The 19076-nt window shown below is 38.7% G+C and overlaps 1 protein-coding gene across 1 annotated transcript in view; it reads left to right on the forward strand.

The window, feature by feature from the left end:
* Positions 1-19076, forward strand: part of GMII (golgi alpha-mannosidase II) — a 49222-nt gene that overhangs the window by 22336 nt on the left and 7810 nt on the right. Inside the window, exon 3 of the mRNA XM_077361612.1 lies at positions 5511-5543. Coding sequence (XP_077217727.1) covers positions 5511-5543 — 33 coding nt within the window. The remainder of the gene's footprint in view (positions 1-5510; positions 5544-19076) is intronic.

Genomic DNA, 19076 nt, shown 5'->3' on the forward strand with positions numbered 1-19076 from the left:
TTCATGTAATTGATTTAACAAATCGATTGATCTTAGTAGATTCACAAGTCCTCATCAATTGGTTATCAGGTCAGTAATCGAAGATTCTTAATCTTATCCGACAAGTTGATAATCTTTTCCAAACCTATGTTAACTGGTTTGCTCAAGGACCATATCATATTGCGAACCCATGCACCAAACTGGTTTATAATACAGTTTGCGATGATATGCAACAACTAGCGACTTCCAAACCAGATATTTCTTACCTTTCTGGCTCAGGGTATGCCGTGGCCTGTTTTATTTGATGCTATGTATTGCCAGGGGGACTCCTGGCCCCCATTGTAATTCTTATAGTATCAATGAAAATATGTCATCTTTAAAAAAAACCAGATATTTCTTCAATGACTAATTTTCACTGCCAAATATCACATTTTCAGCTACACACACACACACACACACACACACACACACTTTCAAAATCTACTTCTCGCCTCCTATGAATTTAGGGTTTCGAGATGGATTTGAATGGTTTTCCTAACTAAAAGCGTCATTGGTGAAAGAGCTTACCAAACTAGCGAATAGAAGTAAACCAAGGAAGCCTACCCAAAAAAAAAAAAAAAACCTGGGTTCGTATAGAAGTTGCGAACCGTGGGAACCCGAATCCGAACCATGCGAGCCCAATATGCGTTGATGAAGTAATTGTTATATTATGATGGAATAAAGTATTTCATCAATTACTATTATGAGTATCTCTCCATTGAAAACCATTTATTATCTGTTGCTACCAATCAGTGTTGTAAAAGGTATAATGGCGTATGCGTAGAGATGTATAAGTCTGTGAGGTTCACGCCTCAGGCATTGAGGCTTGGCCTATGCCTCAATGCGCCTCAGCCCTCAGGCCTGAAATAAAAGATACAGTGGCAAAAAAATCCCTATTTTTTCTTAAATTTGTTTTTCTTCTCTTACTTAATCTAACCCTCAATGGCGGGAGCCTCGTGCACTGGGCCACTCTTCTCTTACTTAACCTAATAGTTGAGTTAGGGTGGTTATTTTGTGAACCAAAACAAGCGTATATAAACAAAATTAGAAGATCAGCAGCTTCTATTTTTAGTTTTTGGAGAAACACTACTTTTGTGATTACTTCGCAACCGTTCAAGACTCTAAATCTGTCACTTTCAGGTGATTTCTCTCATTACTATCTACCTTTTAGAGCAGCTATTGCAACGATGAATAGAAGAATCCCTTTTCTCATTCTTTTAACTTTCAACCTTCATCTCTTCAATGAAGCTCAATTTTTGTTTGTTTTATGTTGTTTTGAGTTTCTTGGGAGCATATTGCGTTGTTTCTCTGAGTCTTTGAGTATTTTCATTGTTATATGGTGAAAGGGGAAGGATTTTGCATGGAAATATGCATGAGGGATATATTATATTTTAAATTCTGTATCCAACAGTGAACTGGAGGTTTGAATTCTTTCAAGCATCACTTGGCGAGAAAACATCATGGAATGAAACCATATGGATTGCAGATTGTAATATCTTTTTAGATGTTTGAAGTTTATATTTTCCATTCTCAGTTTAGTGATGATTTATGCTTGGAAAATGTGGAAAAGAAGCACATTTTCTTTCTTGAATATCTATTTTTTTGCTACTTTTCTTATCCTTTCTAATTTTCTAAAATTTTAATTTTAAAACTTAAAAAAAAATTGTGACGCTTATGCCTCCCCTCAGAAGGGGGTTGGGTTGAACGCATCACGCCACACCTCCACCTTTTAAAACATTATTGCGCACATTTATGATGGTTTTTTTGTCACTGACCTTTTGGTACACTCATGATTAGGTCTGATAAATTTTATGTTCTTAAAATTTCCAGTCAGTATTGGTTTTGGTAATTGAATTACTACAATACCACAAAGCGTATTGGCTGAAAACCGCCATCTTAAACAATCAGCATATTACACCGGTTGCATGATTTGCCTGAGAAAACCCCAGAGCAAATTATATGTTTAAAGAAAATAATCAACCTATCAAAATTCCCAATTTATGGTGTTATGATGATATATTTTAGAAAGGTAGTTTAGTTAATATACTTTCTTTTTGTTTGAAATGGTAGTTAAATATACTTTCTGAACCCGTAATTCCTTTTTCTTGAGCTTTGCCAAGTTCAACACTTTGTACCCATGTCGGACTCCGACACTTCTACCTGTACTGATGCATCAAAACTTTCTGCTGATGTGGTGAAAGTGGTTTATCTGGCGGCACACAATCTCCTATAGGAAGTATGATAAGTGTAAATGAGAGTTCAGATTCATTCCAAAGTATATTTACAGCCACTTTTTTACCCTCTTTAACATGGCGGGTGTTTATTTTCAGTGAAAGTGATTTATCTAGTCATGCAATCAGAGAAAAAAGTTAATGAGTTAAATAGTCTTTTATTTTCAATTAAGATAATAACTCCAATCTTGTTCTTCAAATTGAAATACTCATGGATTAGACAATTGGACCGTTCTCCTAAGAACTTGACCTTAAAATTCCTGAAGAAAATTAATTTTATGGATGTTTATCATTAAGAGTTTGAGCTGACTGCTCAAGTTTCTATGAGAATATCATCATCAACTTGGGATGTCTCGTCTGCAAACCTGATGCAGGTGCATCCGTTGAGATGTCTTGGGATGATCAAAATGACAATCGGATCAATGAGATTGCCAAAGAATATCATTGGAAGACCGAACACCCTAAAATTATTAGAAGATCACATAGGGTTCGGAAGCCAACGGTCCGGATTGATTTACGAAGATTTATTCTTTTAAAGTTAGTTTAGGCTACTTTTGTAATTTTCCATTTCTTTTAGGTCTTTTGATTAAGGGTAGTAGTACAGTGAAATTGGGAATCCGATTAGTTGCTTTGACGTTGGGATTGCTTTTCAATTCAACTAGGATTAGTATTTTGGTTCAAGGTTGCCAGGGCGGGAATCGAAAACAGGATTCGATTCGGGATTCGAAAGCGGGAATCGAAGGCTCCGGGGATGGTTGGGAGCGGGAATCGTGGGTTCGCCTGGGAGTCGCCCGAGAGTCGTCGTGGATTCGCCGGGGGGAGCGATTAAGAAATAAAAATTGATAAAATTTAAGAAAAAATACCTGAAAATCTAAGCATTCAGCTGTACATCATTAAACATAAACATGATTCTCCAAATACCGAAATCAGCACTTTCAATCATAAACAATATTTTGATAAAAATATATCTGCACAAACATATTTTGATATTTGCACAAACATAAACAATAAGCACAAACAATCATAAACATATTTTGATAAACAATCAGCACATTCAATCATAAACAATATTTTGATAAAAATATATTTGCACAATCAGTACATTCAATCATAAACAATCAGCACAAACATATTTTGATATTTGCAGTTGCACAAACAAACCCAGATGCTTTTTCTTCTTTATTTGGCTTGTGGGAGCTTTCTGGGAAATGTAATAACCTTTTGATTTTTTAAAGCTCTTTAACTGCTAGAAGATGGTTTTGCTGAAGCTGGTTCCCCCCCCGACGGATAAAATTCCCGCCTTTGATGAAGATGGTTCCCCCCCACACCCCTCGTCCTCCTCTAATGGTAATGGTTCACTGCTTGAGGATAAATTCACCCACTTTAACGTTTTTCCCTTTAATGGTGGGATTTTATCCTCACAGAAACCGTTAAAAGGGTGGGATTTTATCCTCAAGCAGTGAACCATTCTCACAGAAACAGTTAAAGGGTGGGATTTTATCCTCAAGCATTGAACCATTCTCAGAGAAACCGTTAAATGGTGGGATTTTATCAAACATGAACCATTCTCACAGAAACCATTAAAGAGTGGGATTTTATCCTCAAGCAGTTCACCATCTCACAGAAACCGTTAAAGGGTGGGATTTTATCCTCAAGCAGTGAACCATTCTCAGACAAACCGTTAAAGGGTGGGATTTTATCCTCAAGCATGAACCATTCTCACAAAAACCGTTGAAGGGTGGGGAATTTGGAGATTACCTGTTAGTGGCGGAGCCACGGAGGAGAGTGTGAAGAGAGGAGTGGTGAGGAGCTCGTTAGCGTTTCAACGAGAGAGACGAAGAAGAATCGAAAAAACAACAACTTAAATCCCGTTTTATTTGCCTCTTTAGGGTTTTAAAGTGTAAATACCAAAATACCCCCTACTTTTTAACTCTTAAAACCAAATATCATAAATGTAAATACTCATCTCCCAGAGGTTCACTAATTACTTGACTGTTGGCGGGTCTCTTTGTTTGTATGTGTTGTCCGGAAAGAGGAGGACTCAATGATTATTCGTTCGCCGGAACCAGAAGTGAAGATTTTGGTGGATAGGGATCCCGTAAAAAGATCGAGATCGAGATCCAGAGCCCGTTAAAAAGCCCAAATCCATAATTTCCAGTACACTAATGGGAATCACGATTCCATTTTTTGGGAATCTTGGTTCCAAGAAAAAAAGATTAGGGTTTTTGTTTAGGGAAAACACGAATCACATATAGATGAATCCGCGTTTCTAAAAACCTAAATCCAGGTTTTGTTGATGCAAAAAATGCGTTTTCGGTGACGGAAAAACCGCGATTCCCGGAAATGGGAATCGCATTCCCGGCAAATCAAACTCCCGAATCCCATTTTCTGGGGAATCGAATCGAATCCCGAATCGGATTCGCGTTCTCGAGAACCGCGATTCCCCACTCCAGGGAACGAATCCTGCTTCCTTGTTGGTTTGACTAGGAAACTAGTAGTGGTAAAAAAAAGTGGTTTGTTGTTGATCGGATTCAACATGTAAAAGGAGTCTTTGTGGAGTCTTTAAATACACTACAATGTAAACGATCAGTACTTTTGGAGTTAATTCAATCAGAGTTTCTTTATTGAAATATTTTATTTCCTTGCATAGCAGTAGAGTTGGTTCTAGTTTACACAGATAAACTAAATTGATTCCATTGTTCACCTTTCAATACTTGTTGAATACAAGCCTTCCTCTTGGTGTTCCCCATCCAACTCATCCACTAATTTGCAGCCAACCTCTCGTTCCAGTAGCCTTAACTGCCGGATTCTTTGGTTTGCAAAAACCCAATAGCATCCATACCTTGGCCGATTAAGCCCTTCCAAATACCCTTCTTCCTGCTACCCAAGACCCCTTTTAAGAAATCCCTTTAAACCTAAGGTCCCAAAATCCCACTCGACCCTTCCAATCGCCACTAGCCGCCTTGCCTTTAAAAACCCCTCTGAAATCATCCCTCATCCGACCCATCATTTTTCCTAAAATCAGCCCTTAGAACCTTATTCATATTCCGTTAAAGCTTCCGCTATCCGCCCTTTGCCCGTGCATTAAAACCTCCCCTAGTTCTGATCCATATGGCGGTTACCATGCTTCATATTTTCAAGGATTTAATTAATCTTACTCTTACTATGTCTTGGTAATAGTGTTTCTAATGTGTTTCTTTTGGAGCTAGTATTTCAAGAAAGCTTGTCCATTGATATCTAATATTTCTTTCTTTTTTGCAGGCTAATTCACACTACTTTGCTATCATAGAGCAGGTATCATGAAAGTGTTTTTCTTTAAGTTCATTTATTTTCATGCTCTGTTCATGGTTTCCATTCCATTGTGTGTCCATGTTTCTGCCCATTTTTTCCCTCCACAAATGGCAGGGTTGGGATGATCCTATAAGGCTGATTTTTGGTACACACCCTATCCATGGAAGGGCCTCTAAATGAATGCTTTGGATCACCCCAAAAATGTGGGGCCACGTGTTTTTGAGCTCTAGCTCAGATAAGCTTATCTAAGCTAGAGCTCAGGAACACTATATATATATATATAGGGATTTGCTAGGGTCCATCGCAAAAGGCATTTTGCGGCTGGTCTGTTGCATCTTAGACCAGCCACCTCGTGAATGGAGACAAAAGCTGTTGTCTCCATTCACGAGGTTGCTGGTTTGGGATGCGACAGACCAGCCTCGAAATGCCTTTTGCGATAGATGCTAGCAATTCCCATATATATATATATATATATATATATATATATATATATATTTTGAGTAAACGGTTTCTGCTCTCGAGCGCAAATAAGGTTATCTGCGCTCGAGTGCAAAAACAGGAATGGGCCCACATTGTTGGGGGAATCCAAAGCATTCATTTGGAAGGACCTTTCATGGATAGGGTGTCCACAAAAAATCAGCTCCATTAGATCATCTTTGGGTGTCCATTTGTGGAGTGACAAAATGGGCAGATTAGTGGACAAACAGTATCTGTCCATTTTCACCCCCACAAATGGACACCCTATGATTATCCAATGTAGCTGATTTTTGGTACACACCCCATCCATAATGGGGCCTTTCAAATGAATGCTTAGGATCACCCCAACAATGTGGCCCCACCCTTGTTTCCTGCACTCGAGCGCAGGAACCCTTTACTCTCTCTCTCTCTCTCTATATATATATATATGTAGAGAGAGAGAGAGAGAGAGAGAGAGAGAGAGAGAGAGAGAGAGAACAGTTTCTGAGCTCGAGCTCAGAAACTGTTTTCCCTATATATATATATATAATGTGCTATTCATGTCAATACCGTGATTAAGCAGAGTAAGTGGTTATTTTAATATATGACTGGTTATTATAGTATTTTTTGTCTCTGTTTCTTTGATGGGTCCATGGGTGCTGGACTACAGGACATTATTATTTAGTTTGAAACATTGAAGTATTCTGACTGCCACAAATCTATGTTCGAAATTTGTTGGTCATAATTAATTGAAAGCTGCCTTGAGAAGCACAGAGGCAGAACATAAATTGGACATCGCACAACATTTTTGAAATAAGCAATGCTTATCAAATATTTTTCAAAAAAAAAAATCCGGATATGAAACTTAAATGACCATTCAAAAAAAGAAGAAAAGAAACGGAAATGCAACCCTAATGACATTCTATTTTTTACTTTTAACTCAGTTATGCACAGGCAATTGTTGTACACTCTGTTCACGGGGTAACAAATATTATGCTTATACAGCTACTGCATATATCCTGAAATTACAATCCATCAAAGGATCAAAGTGTATTTGTTGCTTCTGTATTTATACAGAGTATGGATGATGTCTGGTTCAACACTGTTACATTTCCATGGCATGTCAACTCAAAAGGGGCAAGAAACTTTTTTAGAAAGATTTGATTCACTTGTTACAGTTTTGGCCATACATAGCCCCTGGGATTATAATTCAAGATGTTTTTTGGATTGTAGATAGATGCATGAAGTAGAAAACAGAGGCCAATAAAACCTCTAAGGTATTAGGTACTATCATCTACTTGCAAGTACCTTTCATGTGTACGTTGGTGTTTTAGGTTCCTGGTGTCACTTAGGGTGGATTTATATGTAAATTGGGTGTTAGTGTTGGGCGACTGCTTGTCTTCTGCGCTTTGTAACATTTTATGGGATTAATAAAGTTTAAATTTTCTCAAAAAAAATAAAAATAAAAAAATAGTGTGGCAACCGAGACTGTGTACTTGGGTGGATCCATTTTACATGATCGCCACTGTATGTGCACGGTTGTAACTGTTGAAGTCAGACCTGACCATCATTTGTTGTACTAGCAAATTCCGAGCATGGAAAGAAAGGAGACATACTAAAATTTATACAAAAATTTCCCTAAACAGGGTTCCTTTTCATTAATTTGATGTGAGGATATGTCTTCGGTGTAGGGCTGTTAATTGCATCTTCATAGCAGAGGATACCGCTGATTATTCCCTAGAGGCCTCACAAGTCATTATTTAAGGAATATTTTGGATAGGTCTCTGTCTTGCAGTCTCCCAAAACCCTGTTCTAGGAATCTTTTGCGAAAACAGGTCTATTGACCCTATAGGAAGCTCTGCAACTTGATGGGGAATTGGAGTCTCTTTAGAATACCAGACCTTAGGAGTTTTGTTTTAAATACGACAAGGAGTTTTTGTATGGTTTCTTTTTTATTTTTGTGGGACCACTCTTCTATAAATATAAGGGCCTTTGGCATTATAAGATATCATGATGAATGAAGATTGAGCTATTTGCTTTGAGTTGGTGTGATTTCTTTCTTCATATGGTGTGATTCCTTATTTCCTTAGGATCCCCTTTGATGCACTAAAAAGTGGGAAAATCAAACTAAAAGGACACATTTTCCATTTCCTAGCATTGTTTGGTTGCCATTTACTATTAACTTGGCAATCCTTGTTGGCTGTAAATATTCCAAATGCAGGTCATTTTATACTGTTTGACTTCCTTTCAAATCAGGAGGAAAAGGAATGTAAAGAAATGGGAATCTATATTCCTTTCCTTCTATATTAGGTGCATACAAACAGACCCTTAGGTGTGATGCCTTAAAAACACTGTTGTGATTCCAGGTTAGCCTTCTCTTGCCTTCTCTTCACTTTCTTCACCTCTTCTCCACATTCATTTTATTTTAATTTACATCTGCAACATACCCTAGTAAACCATCAACCACCTCAACCTTCGCCCTTGCAACCTTCAACCAACTTTACCCCAACCTTTACTTACCTAGAAATCCCATAAACCTTCACTTCCATGTCTACCAATAAACCTCCAATCTGGGACCCTTTACAAACCTGCGGCAAAATCCTTCTTTTTCCCTTAAACCACTCAAACAAAACCTTACCTTCAACCTTTCTCCTTAAACACCTAAAGCCTATAACTCTCCCTATCAATTTCCTACGACAACCCTAAACGTCGCAAAACCCCCACGAGTAACAAGATCTGGCTTGCGATCACCCAGATCCAGACCAGATCTTTAAAAACCCCGCCCTCACCCTTCCAAATCTTTACAGAACTATCAAGTATCACCATTTCAAGAAACCTTCCTAACACGTGACACAGGCACATATTCACCCCAGTGATGTCCCGAACCTGCACTAACTTACTTTCCAAATTCACGAATCAAAAAAAAAAAAAAAACATACTTTCCAAATTTACTTCACCTTTGACCCGTTAGCTTTAACAGAACATATAACTCTCTCAGTATCCCATTTATAGGTCTTAAATGTAAATTTAAAAGATCTGATACCAATTTTATATGTTATGGATTATTTCTATATCTGTTATAGTTATTGAAGAATTATTATAAACCTTCTGCCCCGCCTTTCCCTGCCCAAAACTTTCACCTTCCAATACCTTTAAGACCTAAGTTATCCTTTCTTTTGACTGCCCTACATCAGTTGGTGTTAGAGTTGCAACATACCTAGTGTTTCCCCTTCCTTCCTGCATCATTTTGGTGCCAGAGCTGTTTGAATAGTGATCTTTCTGTACCCACCCTACATCAATTGGTATAAGAGCTACTTGAATACTGACTTGTTGGTACCCATCCTACATCATGATATCGTTGTTTTTGAATGGTGTCTAAAATGATAGCAAATTCTTAAAAAATTGTGAAATTGATCTCCAGAGCTCTCTTTGCTTTTTCTAGCTCAAATACTGTGGAAATAAATGGACACTTGAGTGAAAATTGATGCTCATGTATAGGTAAGGCATCTAGATTGCATCAATGTTTTGTCATTTGCTTCACCTATGTGTCCAATATGGTAAACCATGTGACCATTATTTGAATTACTTACTTTTCATCTCTTTAACTAATTTTGATTCTGGCCTTGCCCTGTGGCCTTCTCATTTCCCTTCGGCTCTCACGTACAAATGACACAATTGCACAATCATGTGTCAGGTCTTGTGTTGATACTCATCAATCACAACTCACAAGCCAGCAGTACATGAGCTCCACACCAGTCATGAATATTAAAAAGCTCACTGGCCAATCCATATGTCGCAACCTGTGTAATGATTATTTCTTATAAATTGAAAGCATGATATTTATACAAAATAATATCATGATAATTCAATTCATCATGTATAATTTGTTATCCCCACAGCACCAACTGCACTAATAATATCGCGATATTTTTCATCTTTACTATTAGTTGTTATTTTTTTATTGGCACTATTAGTTTACCATGCCAAAAAAAAGAAAGAATGCCACTAGTAGTTATTATTTTATTTCTGTATTTTTTTTTGAAAAACCTCAACTTATTTTAAAAAAATTCTGTTATATATTTTCTGCTAAATACTTTTTTTCAAAATTATCTCAATTATTTTAAATTTTAGACGTAAATAATGAGAGGATTTTAAGCGTACATATTGTAGTTAGACAACAGAGCCTAACTCCTATGTACTCCATGACCATACCTGCTACCACCACAAGAGATTGCAGATATCAATCCCCTAAATATATAAATATATTTCTTTGTTGTTGACCCTCTGCTATATTTCTTTCCTACTAAAAGTTTGATATGACCCTCTGCTATAAAAATATTAAATGGAAAAGAAACACTTTAAAATGATGGAAAACTGTGAAACAAGTATCTTATTGTTGCCTAGGCATTTCATTGCTGTTTGAAGACAAATATTCTGGACATGGCATGGATGCTTGAGTCAAAAGTTATGCTCATGTAGAGCCGGGGCATTGAAATTGCATCAATATGTCTCTATACCTTGAGCCAAATGCTTGCATACTCTGGCATCAGACTACTTTTATCCCTTGCTTCACCTGGGCTTACGGCTTTCCATGGATTTTAGAGTAGTGTTGGTAGCAGCTTGCTTGGTTTTCCTAAAATGGCTTTACTAAATCAATAGTTTACATATGGCAAAAGCAAAATGTTCCATCAGCAAATGTGCATCTATTTTGGATTTTAGATGCCTATTACTTACAAAATTACTTCATTTGGAAATGTACTTGTGATGTAGGACTGGGGAAGAGAAAAAGAAGAAAGAGGAGAAAAGAGAACAAGAGAATGAAAGGAGAAGAATAGAAGAAGAATAGGGGTAGAAGAGAAGACAAAGAATAGAAGAGAAGAGGGGGAGGACGAAGAAGAAGAAATTTGAGAGGGGGGGTGGTCATTCTCAATCAATCCTTAATTCACCAAGAACATAAAAAACCCAAATACATGAGGCTTATTTACAGGCAATTGAAATAAATGGAAAGTAAATAAATGCTCTAAATCTAAATAACATGGAAATAAAATTCTAGAAACTAAATAATATGGAAATAAGAAACCTAGAAACTAAATAACATCAAAATAATATCTAATGGGCAAATATACCTCTTATTGGTCCTACAATCCACGTCATTCTCCCCTGCTTGAAAAGAACACGCCCTAGAGTTCTAGTCCCCCTTGATCAAATATGTAGACGATTCACCGAAGGAGTAGGAGTTGTAATCCGTCGCAGGCACTCCTGATGTCTAGTGCTCATGACAACTGTGAGAAGCATCTAAAATGCCGACGGAGTGAGAGGGAAGAAATCGCCCATGTAGAATCATAAGAACACAAGCTGCTCTGGAGAAGTAAACTTGCTGGGAAGATAGCAACATACTCCTCCTGTATCGGCATGATAGCTATGTGTAGTGCCAATCCATGACCATCCTCTAAGAGCAACATCTACCGGTTTCTCATCAGGCTCAATGAAATTAGTAATAAAGTCATCCGCTGGAACAGTAACTGGCTCAGTGAGGTCAAACTGACAATCGTCTTAATGATCGTCATGTGCACTAAAATCCTCTGTCTCAACCTCCACAACCATCTCGATCGGAATATATACTGTAGAATCAATACTGTCACCGTGCTAGTGTACTGATATGGAATCGGCATCCTCAATAAACTGATCGTGCTCTGCATGCTACTGGCAATGGCTCATCAGTCACTGGACTCTCTGGCTCTATATCTTCCATCTCTGATTCTGTATCTGCTATCATGTGTTGGAAGGGTTTTCACCTCAGGCAAATTCGCCACCCGCAGCAGAACTAGAAATCGCGTAGAATAAAAATTTTCTTCGATTTTGCCTATTCACCCAGGATCCTAGAGAACTAGATGATCATATGGTGATTGAAATAAACATTCAAAGATCAATACTTTACCTTTAGAATTCGAAGTTACGAATTCTTCCGCTTGATCTACTCCTCGAATATCCGTGCACGTCCTCAACGCCGCGAATTCGCAAGTTGTATCGATGGATTCTAATTCTTTTGCACAATTGGAGATGGAATAACTTTTATTCCAGCAAGGCACTGATACAAATCAGTCCTTTAGGTTGAGAGAAACAATTTCTCTTTTAAAGCCTTTGTCTAATTCTATCAAATATTATTAGTTTTCCTAGAGAGAGTGTGTAGAGAGAGTCTAGTGAGAGAATGGAAGAGAGGGAATTCCAAACTTTTTAGTTAGGGATGAGTTGGGATCATCAAAATTCGACCAAGGGTGGCTTTAAATAGGTTTAGGTGGTTGTAGTTGGTTTGGATATTGATTCTCGACAATCTCTCCTTAATCCTATCCTATGTTGAGTTTCTCATTTAATAGGATTACAAGGACCATTAGTATGCTCTTGTTTGAAGATAGGTTATCTTTTCCTAACTTTTTGGAGATGTATTCTCCTAAAATATCTCTCAAAAGGTAGATCCTAAATTGTAGGAAACAAATCCCTACTTTTTAGGATAATTCACCCCATGGTTGAATTCTCTAGGATAATTCACCCCGCTCGTAATCTCAACTGTATACAGTATAATTCACTCCCCTTCTATATAACTCTCACTAATTAATATATTAAATATATTAAATCCCATCCTATAGGAATAGAAAAGGCTCCAATGGATTTCTAAAATCCTTTTAAACATTTCCAATGTTTCTTCTCCATCAGATCATATCCGTAAATGCTTATAAATAAAATGCGGGACCCTCATTCATAAGAATGTACTTGGGGCATTCGAGTTATGAGTGGGATCCTTGAAGGGATCCGACGGTCGATCCTACAGAACCCAATTGTGGGCTCACTACGATCTCGCTCCGTAGTTAAACTACAATCACATTGAGTCAGTGGCCTCTAATTGAGACGTAACCCTGAAGATGACCGTCATATCATGTTACCCCTTGGGCCCACTTATGGCATACCATTCCGAGGTGTAAGCCTCGCAAATGCATTTGCAAAACTATTATAACTTAATGTTTCAAAACCTTTTTGATAAACCTTTTATCAAATCCACATGGCCATGTATTTTAATAGGCTTACCGCTCTTACTGAAATTGTAAATGTCTTTCCCTAAAGTTTAGAGCAGAGAATTCCATATTGGGTATCCATATTGATCTCGAGGGTTTGTCCTATGATCTAGTACTATCCGAATGTGGCTCTAAACAAGAACCACTATAATATAGACCAAAACCCTAGAACGGGCCCACAAACCAATTTGACCCCTCAGGTTAAAGGACATGTAAAGGGTCCTGTCTGGTAGAACAACCTTATAATCTCCTATCCATAGGTTGTTCCAATGTGATCCTGTTTAGTGCGCGATCCAATCGTCGCACCCACTCTTCTTGCTTAGGGTCCACTACCCAGATGACCAAGATAAGTCATCTTACGACACATGCATGTTGTCAAGGATGGTGCTGGTTGTATATATGAAGAGATGTCCAATCTCAGACCCAATCAGGAACTATTAAGGTCTACAAAGAACTGGAATGCCATATCTCCTTGGTCCCTTGGATCTGTGAATCTTGAGCATGGCATTCCTACTTTGCAACTTAAGAACGAACATGTGTCATAAAGTAAGCACACATTCTTTTGACTAATACCCTTAATATGTCATGAAATGAAACTTTATTGATACTTTAATTGAAAGGAAATGCACTGACTTTTAGGGCACTAACTCTAACATCATGGACTCTGTATTTGGCATAATCTTGGGCTCAACAACTATAATGGTCACATGCCAGCTGGATTATCATGTGGCTCCTTATTAGTGTTAGCAAATTCCTTCTCCCCTTCTTGAGAACTAATATCATCAATAGATGGTAGGGGACAAGAAGTGGCTAAGCAGCTGTGCAAATCCCACTTACGTATGCGGCGCTTTAGATATTTGTTCGTTGCTGCAATTTCGGCTTCTTGTTTACGTTGAGCAACTTCTTCTCGTCGAGCAGCTTCTTCACGCATCAATCTTTGCCTATACGTTGCTCGCTCGCATTTTAACCTCTACTGATACTGATATGCATAAATTCTCATAAACTCATAACGAACTTCCGATAGACGGAATGGTGGCTTGCCCGAAGAATCTCCATTTCGACCTAGCGTTGCTGCATACTATATCCTTGACTCTGATGAATGGTTATTTGATGATCATAACCATAGTACTTATGGTATGCATCAAGTGCCTTGATTCATTCTAGAAACGCATCATCAAAATCTCCATAGGAATAGGTCATCATAACCATAGAAATATGGAACCCGTGGTGCAAAAAATATTGATCCTCCTATCCATCAAAATATGGAACAAACGGTGGAGCAATTGGTGTCGAAAAATGAAATCAACCATCTAATTTTTCCGTCATGTCAAATGGAACACAATACCTGTCGCGGATCTCAAATCGGACTCTCGGATACCTCGGTTCAACGGTCAGACCAAAACATACGGACGGCCAAAGTTGCTTGAAGTAGTGCCTGCGCTCGTTGTGGCTGCTGTGAGTGGGTCAATATACTCCTCAAGTTGTCACGAACAACTTTCGTGTTGATGGCAAGATCAAATTCTGAGTGGAGATTGGTCGGGTGAAGAGAGAGAGAAAGTGTAGAGAGAGAAGACAAGGTTCTCTTTCTCTGTTTTTTTTTCCTTTTTTCCCTTTTTTCTCTTTTTTTTCCTTCTCACTCACGTAACAAAGAAGTAATCTATGTCATCACCCACTTATGGCTAAGGGGGTGCCCAAGGGAAAAATGGGGGTCAAAATCTGCTTAGTGGGCCTATTAATAAATAAGGGGGGTGCCCAAGGTAAAAAAAGGGGGTGGTGTAGATAAAATAAGTAACTTACCGGCCCCTCTCAGGCTGATACTCATGCCGACCCCTTACCCCTTACCCCTTGAGGTCGACTGCAATCCTCCGGCGTGGAGGTGACCTTTTGGGAGGATATCTCTCTTCTCTTCAGCCTTGGTTCCCGGCTTATAACACGGGAGCAAGAACCATTAGGATCAGATTTTATGATATCCCTCTTCACACCTGATAAACGTCAACTGTGGAATACTTTGGGCAGCATCTGGGCTAGGTGATCCAAACCCAGCTCTTTGGTAATCACGATCACTACATGTCCTTTGCATCAGCATTGGTATTAACTCCCTTGTGGAAATCTATGCCCTCATCCATTAATTTAAGATTGGAGTCCAGCATTTATTCTATTGGAGTTAAGATGATCTCTGAGGATAGCATTAATAGTATGGCGGTATCGGTTATAGGGGAATCAAGCAGTAAAGATAATTTGGACATTTGTGACGGCCCTGAACAGATTTCCGGCTCCTAGCTGCCGGCGATGGCTGCCTCACCGGAAAAGGTGACAAACACTAATCCCGATACCTGCGACCTTTACAGAGTGCCGTTGGTGGGATCTGGTTTGAATTTTGAATCTCTAAAGTTTACCGCCATCATCTCATCTAGAATGTCAGAGAGTAGGAAAGCTGATGTGACTGGAAAGTGGGGCCAGGCTGAAAGTGGATCGACACGGAAAACACTAAATGCAGTGTCTCGTGACAAGAATGGAAAGGCCTCTCGAAAAGATGTTGCTGATAGCTGTATTTTGACCTCGGTAAAGGACAAAAAGGCGCTAAAGATAAAAAACTAGATTCAATAGTGACAATAATAAAAATTCTAAAGTTAAGAGCCTGCGTACAGGAAAAGTTAACGCACACCGTAGAAGTACTAACACGGAAATACAGGTACTAGCTACTTGAGGGGGCCTTTCAGTCTTTACGAGAAAATTGAAAGGTATTGTTAGGAAAAAAACCACAGGAAAAGGAGACTAATTGTCGAATCTCAGAAGCTCCTCCAAAATTTCGACGCTATCAGTTCGCCAGCTATGTCGGGAAAAGAATTGGCCCAGGATGGAAGCTCCCCGCCCATTCAGGGCTTCCTGTTTGAGGATGGAAGCTCTCCGCCCATTCAGGGCTTCTCGTTTGAGGATGGAGATTTCAAACTGCTGAAAGACCTCCTCTACAATGAAAAACTTGCTAGGAAGGAATCACCCACCCCTTGTGAGACTTCTCTTAGCCCGCTAAAAAAGCGTTGGTCTGAGCTAAAGAAAAACTCATCCTCCATCAACAATCTTGATCTTAATTCGGAATCGACCAGTGATAAGGAACTGCACGTACCTCTCCTTGATCTCCCCATATTCCGTAAAGTTCTAGAAAAGGAAAGATGTACCCGGCGACGTCTTTGGGAGGAAGAGAGAAATTTTTTTATCAGAAACCTGAAAAACAATCGATCCAGCCCGATTCTGGGGGTAGCTGTTGTGCCGGCCATCTCAGGGCGGATTGAAGATCTGCGAGCTGGGGAGCCCCAAGTCTCTAAGGACCCTAAAGGTAAGGCAAAGCAGATTGATAATAGCTCTGAAGATTCTAGGAGTAGGGGATCATTCTCGGAAGAGCTCAATGACTTATTGTCGGTGGGGGATGTTTTTGGGATTACATATGAGGAAGACTTGGAGGCAACCAAAAAACTGTTTTTTGCAATGAAGGAAAGAGATAAGGAAAAAGGGCAAGAGAAATAGAAATTTAAAAGAAGTCTGGAGTAGATGCTTAAATAGATTAGTTTGAGAGATGAGTGTGGACGTTCCCCTCAGTAAAGTGTATGAGGAGGTAGTGCAGTATTGTTTTAGATTGGTGGCTCTAGTTGAAACTACAGGATTTTAGTTTGTAGGATAGTAGAGAGTAATTCCCCCAGCACCATTCAAGGTATATATTGTTTAAAATTAATGTGATTGCTGGTCGTTATCCAGGAGTTTTTTTTATTTCCAATAGCCAAAGCTTGAGAGACTCGTTCTTTCACTAAGGTTATCTAGTCTGGATGCGCTAGATCAGCTGATTCCCTTGAAATTTTATGATAAAACTAGACCCTTAGGATTTCAGGCGACACGTCTGCTGGTTCAGAATCTTGTAGCACTGGTAGTCTTCATGAATTCTGGCTTCATATAATCTCAAGAAGTACTCACTTAGGAAAACTAGAATTTTGTGCAGTCCAAAAAGGTACAGGAGAAAGGTTTGAGGAAAGGAATGAACAAACGTATAGAGGAAAAGATTATGTGTACATTAGAATTATGTATAGCTAAAGGAATATGGGCATTGCAATAGAGGAAAGGAATAGTTGAGTTTTGTAATCTTTTCTGGTTGCTTTTGAATTGGCTTCGGGTATGCCCGTGCTAATTCACCTTAATATTTTGTAATTGCAGGATGGGACTCCTGGTCCGATTGCTATTTGAATATTAATGAAATTTGTCGTCTTTCAAAAAAAAAAAAAAAAAAAAAAGTAACTTACTGAGTGTAACTTACCAAGTGGGTAAGTTACGTGTAACTTCCAGCTAGTTTCTTTGTTTTCAACCATTCAAAAACAGTAGTGGTGCCCACATGAAATAATAATGGCACTTGATTCCTTCTTTTATTTGACATCTTCACCTTTTCGAAATGTTACAGTACTATGCCAAGCAAAAAGCAACTTTTATCTTTCAAAAAGCAACTTTTTTTTGTTTGTTGTTGACTAACTATTGATGACAAGTGTGATACAACAACTACTTGCCTTTTTTTTAGCGTTGCTTTGTTACCTTATACTGCATGTTGGCAGGTAACTTTCCTAATTACCACATAACTAGTAGCCATTGTAAAGTTAACTTACCTTTCTTGCCTTGTATGTATTGGAAACTTGCTCGTCAAGTTACCCTCTTTAGGGATGGGGATAAGCTGTCCTTTTAGATACAATCAAATCCTTCTTCCTTCTGCAAATTGAAAAGGAAACAGTTATAAAATCCGTTTCGTTCGCCGTTTCGTTTCGGCGACGCTTCGTTGTTTCAGCCGTTTCGTTCCGCGTTTCAGTCGAAACTTTTCGTTCCGCTTCCCGGAGGGAATTTTTTTTAAATAGTCAAAAATATGGAAAAAATCTAAAAAAATCAGAAATTATTAGAATATTATAAGAAACAATTAAGTGAACCAAATATGTAAAAAGACATCAATTTTATTCCTTAAAAAGTTAAAACACACTAAGACAAGTTCAATACATAAAAAACAAGAAAATACAAAAAAGAAAAGAAAATACAACTCTTAGTCACATCTCACATCATGTCTCTAATACATAGCTCACTACATCATGGTGAATAGGGTGGTTGGGGATCATCATACTCAACCGACTGGTAGCCCTCACCGTCGTCGCCGCCACCTGCACCACCAACTCTAGAAGGAGGATCTTCAAGGATTGTATCGTCGTCGGCCCCGCCAGCTGGCGCTTCAATGTTTTCCCAACCAATATCTTCTGGGGTAAAAATAATATCTTCATCTTATGCAACCCAATCTAGGTGATCTATACACAGTGGGTCGCTAGTGGTAGAAGATTCTCTTTAAGTCCCTGAAAATAATGTCCAACACAAATGACTTTTTAAAGCTTAAAGACAAGTGGTGAGATCTGTGAACATTAATCTAATTAAGTACCATACCTTTCTCGAAACTTAAGGTTGTAATGCACAAACACCAGGTCATTCAATTGGCCATGCTCCAACCTATTTCTCCTTGCCGAGTGGACGTGTTCAAAGGTGGTCCAGTTCCTTTCACATCCAGTCGCACTACAGGTTTGGCTATGAATTCTGACAGCGAGACTCTGTAATTCTTCCGGGACGTCATTTCCAAATTGCTTCCACCATGCAAATGTACAAAACCAATGAATAGTTAATCATTTACCTATAGAGATTTTAAATGAAATAAACTTAATTGAATGAATAAAGCAACAAATATTCCTGGTCCCAACTTTCCTCTGTTGTGGATTGCCAACTTAGTTCCAAACATACCGGAGGACTCCCGATAGCACTCAATTTGACTGGTGATGGTGTTCTGCGTTCCTTTGTCAGCTACCAATCTGCTAACACACTTCATCAAGCCTCTGGTGACTTCATTATGCTTGGAGAAAGTTGGACTGAAAAAGAGAGCAGGGTTTAGAAAATATCCCGCTGCGTGGAGGGGACTGTGAAGTTGTTTATCTCATCGTTGGTCAATAATCCTCCA

The sequence above is a fragment of the Tasmannia lanceolata genome, unplaced genomic scaffold, assembly GCF_043159265.1.
Source record: "Tasmannia lanceolata isolate RefF3 unplaced genomic scaffold, GAP_Taslan_0.1 ptg000019l, whole genome shotgun sequence".
NCBI classification, from domain to species: domain Eukaryota; kingdom Viridiplantae; phylum Streptophyta; class Magnoliopsida; order Canellales; family Winteraceae; genus Tasmannia; species Tasmannia lanceolata.